The following is a 6,356-nucleotide window of genomic DNA, read 5'->3' as shown; positions in this document are numbered from 1 at the left end:
TAAATTCAAAGAGAGATCATATTTTAATATGATTAATTAGTTCATTATTTCATTTCTTAAGAAAAAAATGAGGCTAAGGTAGAGAGCCATAAAGATAAAATATTTCAATAATGTACTTAGATTTTGAATATAATTACTATTATTATTTACAAAATAAGACTTTCATAATCTCAAAATCTTTAATAAATTGTTCCTTAAAAAAAATTATTTTCATCTTTTATAAGGAAATCTATTTATTTATTGATTAAAATAATATTATTTTTAAGGAAGTTAAAACTAAAAATCATGAATTTTATATTAATTTATGTTGAATCAATTTAATTATTAACATTAAATAAATAATATTTTTTTAAATCTTTAAGATATTGAATAAAACCTTAACAAAATTATTTAAAGTATAGCTAATCCTGGTATTGAAAAATTTAATACTATAAATAATCTTCTTGGTTTATTTATTTTTATTTATCATAATTTATCATATTTATCTGTGCTTTTATTAAAAACAAAAGTCTTTTAATGTTTTATGAAACAATTCTAAATTTTATAAAATTTCAATACTTTTTACTTGGGGTCTAAATAAATTAGAGTGAATGGTTTTTCCATATTTCAAACTCATTTATTTTTTTAATTGATTTTTATTTTTTTGAAAAAAATTAATAGAAGAAAATATATAAAATCATACAATTTATGTAAATTAATTATTTTAAATAAATATATTGTTAAATTTAATATTTTATATTATTGTTATTAAAGAAAACAGAAACAATTTTATTGATATTTTTAATTAAAAGATATTAAAATATAAATATTGCTTTAAACTAGAAATTAATGCAAAATATTATAAAATAAATAAAAAATTATGTAAAAAAAATAATAAAATATAATAAATAATAATAGAAGTTGATTTGTTTAGAGATTAATCTTTTATTTTAATAAAATGATAAAAAACTTAAAATTTTATTAAATTTTAATATTTAGTATTTTTAGTTATTTAAATTATATTAGTAAGTAAGTAATATTAATTTTTGTTTTAAATTGATTTTTTATAAATCTATCTGTTGATTATATTTATTTTCTCTAAAGTGATCAATTTTATAACTTTGAGTGTTTTTTTAAGATTAGAGACTTTATTATTTTGTGAGAATTCTTTGCTGATATTTATAAAAAATGACAGAAAATTAATTTTATTCTAATAATTAATATTAAATATATAATGGTTAAAGTTTGACTTAGATTTATGGCATTATTTAAGATGATTATCCTTTTAATCTTGAAACTTAATAACTTAACTAAGCATAATCTTGCAATTGCATGGAAGTAGATGATTAATAAATAAATATAACTTTCATTAAATCAACCCAATAAAAATCTAAATGCAAACAAAACAAACGCAGGTTTTTGTTTAAAGAAGTATCTCAAAAAAATAGGAGTTTAGATTCAAAACATTTGCATTCTGATAGAAAAAAAAAAACTGAAATACTATAAGAAAATGTATTTCTTTCTTAGTTTGAAGTAGGGATAATAGAAAATGAAAAGGATTGTACTAAAAAATATGTTTCTAGTTAGCCTAAGAATTAAAAGAAAAGAACTAAACATAAAGGATTGTACAAAAAACGTATTCAAGAGAATAGTACAGTTAATTCAAATATATTGCATTCAAATAGAATAAAAAGTCAAGAAAAAAAAGATAATGAATAAGTAGTATTTATAACAGATGGTATAATAAATAACTACTGAATGCTAGCTTATGATGAAAATTAATAACACAACAAAGATAAATTCTTTTGAAACTTAAAATATCTAAAGTCAATCTTTTTTGATTTATCTTAGCATTTTTACGAGTTTGATTCTACAAATCCTTAATAACAAAAAATATTTAGAATTTTTGATTTTTTTTTTCTTTAAACCTTATAATTACCAAAGTAATTAAAACTCTACTAAAAATAGTTAGAAATAAATAATATTAAAAACGACTAGCTGTGATAGTTTAGTAAATAACTTTAAAATATCCTTTAAATCATATCTCCTTAGACAATTAATAACTATTATCAATCCTCCTTCTAAACAGTTTTACCTTTTAAATTTTGATTTCTTTAATAATATTTTAATTAAATTAAATAAAATAGATTATTTATTCACTTCAATAAAAATAAAATTTTATACTACTCCTAACCACCTAATTTATAAAATAATTTAATATACTATAATTTAACAATTTTAATAAGTATTATATAAATTCTATTTACATATGTGACCAAAATTTTAAAATTTTAAAGCTATTTTTAAAAAAATTATCAAACTAACACCTAAAAGTAAATTTATTAAGGTATTGCATAAATTAGTGTAAACTAAAAATTATTTTTTTCTTTTAAAATAAATTTTGTAAGAAGTGATTAGAATTTAAAATTAAAATAGATAATTCTTAACACTATAAAGAATTGCTAGTGTTTACTGATTATTTTTATAAATTATATTAAAAGTAAAACAAAGATTCACACACTCAAAACTACAGGGTAACCAGTGAGAGCTTTCTTTAAGTGAAACAATTAAAAATATTTAAATAAATTGATGTCTTGTAATTTTTATTAATTAATATAAAAAAAAATTGTTTTCAAAAATTATTTTTACCTTTAATTTTCAGTTAATGAACTTCTATTTTTTATTAAAAATAGGAATGAATAGATAATAAAAATCATATTTTTAATAGTTAAGATGAAATCACAATAACACAAGATAAACATGAATTAACTAAAGCATTGAATTGCAACAATATTTAAGCAAATAAAATAATTGATATATTAAAGTTATCAAAAAATAAAATGAAGAAATATCCAGTATATTTGGTTTTGCTTAAGATTTTTGAAGGTAAATTTAAATAAACAAATAAAATTTATTAAATTTGTTAAATGAAATATGATAATACCATAAAACAAAATATAAAATATACAAATTAATTTATTAAAATATATGAAATCATTTTTAAAAGTATAATTAACCTTTTTAGAATTTAAATTCATATTATCAATATATATATGTCCATCTATTTATCAATCAATCAATCATCTTCTGATTCTGTTTCATAAACTTAATGATCTTTCTTATCATAAACATCTCCTCCAAACTCACTTTTAATTTGATTCCATTGATTAACAGTAAGATGGACTGATGTAACATTTTTGGTTTTTTCAGCTCTAAGTCTTCTAAGATCTTCTTTCAAAAATAAGCATAGAATTAATGCCAATCCAAAAAGTCCTGAAAAAGTGTAAATAGCAGCATCACTTGATTCTTAAGTTTCTCCTTTGCAATATATAGATACAATAGAACCTATTGCTGTTCCCCATAATTATCCACCTGCAAACAAGAGACCAACTCCAATGGCCTCACTAACTGGAAAACTTAATTCAATACCTAATTCAAGCATCAATGGAACTGCTGGTACAACAAAGACACCATTTAGCAGACTTGAGCCAATAGCTGCACCATAGCCATATTTAATAATTTGAGGCATTATAGTTATAGAAATAACGCATCCAATTATAAAAATAATCAAAGTAAGTTTGAACTTATAATATTTTTTAAGTATAATGCTTACAAATATCACACTAATAAAGCCACTTGCAACTGGAACTGAACCAATAACACTATTTTCTGAAGGAGACTTAATATTATAGGTATCCATAATTGATGCTTGGACTATACCAACAGCATTAAAGCTTCCAAAGTAAATTCCATAAATTATCCATAGTAGAATAAAGTTTGTGTTTTTAAGGATACTCTTTAAGCCTTCTAATGGTGATTAACGTTGAACAGTACATGTGTAAGAAGGTGGGTGAGGAGGTTTCTCACGCTATAAGAAAATATTAGGTAATAAACAGAAAGTACAGATACAAGCTTCAATTAATACCAATCTAGTCATAAGGCTTTTTCCTTTATCAGGATCATCTTTTGCATCTTATTATTCGTAGCTATTAAATACAAAGCCAGGGAAGAGCAAACCTATTACTGTGAATGAAGTAAGAATAAATGATAGAAGAGAAGTAATTAAAGAGCGATCTTTAGGGAAAAACCAATTTGCAACAATTTTTCCTTAGCAATTTAAGATAAAAGGACGTCCTATACCACATAAAATACTTCCCGCTATCATGATATAAAAGCTTTAATTTACTAACATACGCAACCAAGCACCAGCCATACATACAACACACCCAATAGTTATTGAAATTTTTACTCCATATTGATCAATTATGAAATTTGCTGGAAATGTGAATAAAGGATGCATGAGTAAGAAGAGAAGACTATTTAAGTTAACTATACTTGTATCAACATTATAAAGTTGCTTAACAACATTAACTATGGGATTGCATAAGGGGAAAAGTAGTGAAATAATAGCTAGTGCCATTCCATATAAAATGACAACAACGTGTCTATATTTACATACCTAAAATTCTTTCACTGAAGGTTTGTAAGCTGTTTCTTTGATTGTTTTCTTTAAATCATCTATATTATTGTTATTGATCAAAGATGAGACTATACTCTCACCTGAATTAGGATGAAATTCGGACATTAACAAAGGTAATGGATCGATCAAACACTTATCTTATTTTTCAATATTTTACTCTTGCCGCTAGTAAAATGCTTTGAATTCTCTTTAATTCTAAGTTGAAGGTTATTGAGATTTGGCTATATATGGTTGACTAAGGTTTTGGCTTTATTAAAACTATTAATTTGAAAATGTCTACTAATTATTTGTAGGGGTTCTAACAGGCTCTGAGTAGGTTTTAAATAAATTTTTAGGGCTATCTACTTTTAATGATATGCAGTGCTACGGAGGTTATGACTTTTATTTCTATTTAAGTCTAACAAATACGTATTTATATTTCTTTACTTCTTTAGAGGAGCTTTATGGTTTCAGACTTATTGGCTATAAGAAGGCTGATTAGAATTAGTCTGCTGAATCCTTAATTTTATTTATATTTATTAATTATGATTTTTTAATTTACATAAAAAAACTTTTAAATTATATATTGTAATAAGAGGTAAATGAAAAAAATTATTGAATAAAGCATTTTGTTGATATTCAATTTGATTTTTATCTGCAAAATTAACAATTTATAGCTTTTTCTTTTAATAATTAAATCAATAAATTAATTAACAAGAAAATAATGTAACAAGGTAAATTACAAGCATTATGATGCCTTCAGATAGTTTCTTTCTAATTGCTTATCCTAATTTCTTTTATAATCCTCAAATTATATCTAACCACAAGAATGAAGTTCAAAATCTTTTTTGTTTTTAATTCTATTTAATATTTGAAGTCTATTGAAATCCTTTAACTGGATACTTGAGTCTTTTGTGTACAAACTTTATATTTTTAAAAAAATAAATTAGAAAAACTTTATAATAATTATTTTTAGCATTTAAAAATTATAGTAAATAAATTTTGAATTAGTTTTTTTAAAAAAATTAAAGCTCTTCAAAATTTGAAAAGCTTAAAAATCAAATAAAGTTAGATGTATAAGAAGATTATCAAACTCCTGATAACTCTTTTGAATTTAATGCAAAAATGAATAATTCTTTTTATTTTGTAAATAAAAATGTAAATGACGTAATTTGTATTCTGCTTAGCTTAATTTATTAACACAAAATGAAATGTAAAGTTTATATGAAGCAGAATAAAGTTTAAATATTTGATTGAGTAACAAAATAAATCCTAAAATTTTTTGTAGCGTTTTTTTTTCTAAAAAAGATTGATGGATTTGCATAAAATCAAAGGATCATGTAAAAAAAATTAGATTATTTTTATTTGTTATATTTAATAATATCTGAAAAAAATAGATAAATATCTAAATGGTTGAATATTTGATTTAAATCTTGTGTAAATATAATTCTTACATTATTTTTAAGTATTGTATTATTTTAAGAATTTGTCAAATCTCTTGTTTTTTTATGTATTACTTTTCTAATTTTATCTCTTCTAGTACTTGGCAAATCTAGTCACTTTCCTTTTATTTCATAAAATAGTCATTTTATTAAACTAAATTAAATTATATAAAATTTGATTTCTTTTTTATTAAATCTAGTCAATTAAACTAAACATAATTTCACTTAATCCTACTCACAATTATCTATTTAATTTTGATTAACTTTGCAAGCACTAAAGAATTATTTCTTGTTTTTATCAGAAATATTACATAATTCTAATATTTTTCTTTTGTAGATTTTAGCTCTATGTATTATAAGATTTCAAAGCTAAAATAAACTAATTGTTTAAAGTTGCGTAACTAGATAAGTAGTTAAGATTTTACATAAAATGTAATTGATTTCAATTTTTTTAGATTATCATTTTTACAATTAAA

The 6,356-nt window shown here is 21.5% G+C and overlaps 2 protein-coding genes across 2 annotated transcripts; one reads left to right on the top strand and one right to left on the bottom strand. All coding sequences in view use genetic code 6, as the record gives it.

Annotated features, from left to right (window-relative positions):
• Positions 1-1,167: 1,167 nt before the first annotated feature.
• Positions 1,168-1,737, top strand: TTHERM_00390220 (hypothetical protein; the record flags this gene model as incomplete). The annotated part of the gene is made up of 1 exon (XM_001019427.1): positions 1,168-1,737. The coding sequence occupies one exon, from the start codon at positions 1,168-1,170 to the stop codon at positions 1,735-1,737; it is 570 nt and encodes a 189-aa protein (XP_001019427.1).
• Positions 1,738-3,055: 1,318 nt separating this feature from the next.
• TTHERM_00390210 (MFS transporter) lies at positions 3,056-5,187 on the bottom strand (the record flags this gene model as incomplete). The annotated part of the gene is made up of 2 exons (XM_001019426.2): positions 3,056-4,957; positions 5,182-5,187. The coding sequence occupies 2 exons, from the start codon at positions 5,185-5,187 to the stop codon at positions 3,056-3,058; spliced, it is 1,908 nt and encodes a 635-aa protein (XP_001019426.2).
• Between the last annotated feature and the right edge of the window lie 1,169 nt (positions 5,188-6,356).

Source organism: Tetrahymena thermophila (genome assembly GCF_000189635.1).
Source record: "Tetrahymena thermophila SB210 genomic scaffold scf_8254587, whole genome shotgun sequence".
Classification (NCBI taxonomy): Eukaryota; Ciliophora; class Oligohymenophorea; order Hymenostomatida; family Tetrahymenidae; genus Tetrahymena; species Tetrahymena thermophila.
The sequence above is the reverse complement of the archived record's forward strand: the minus strand, read 5'-3'. Positions and strand labels throughout refer to the sequence as shown.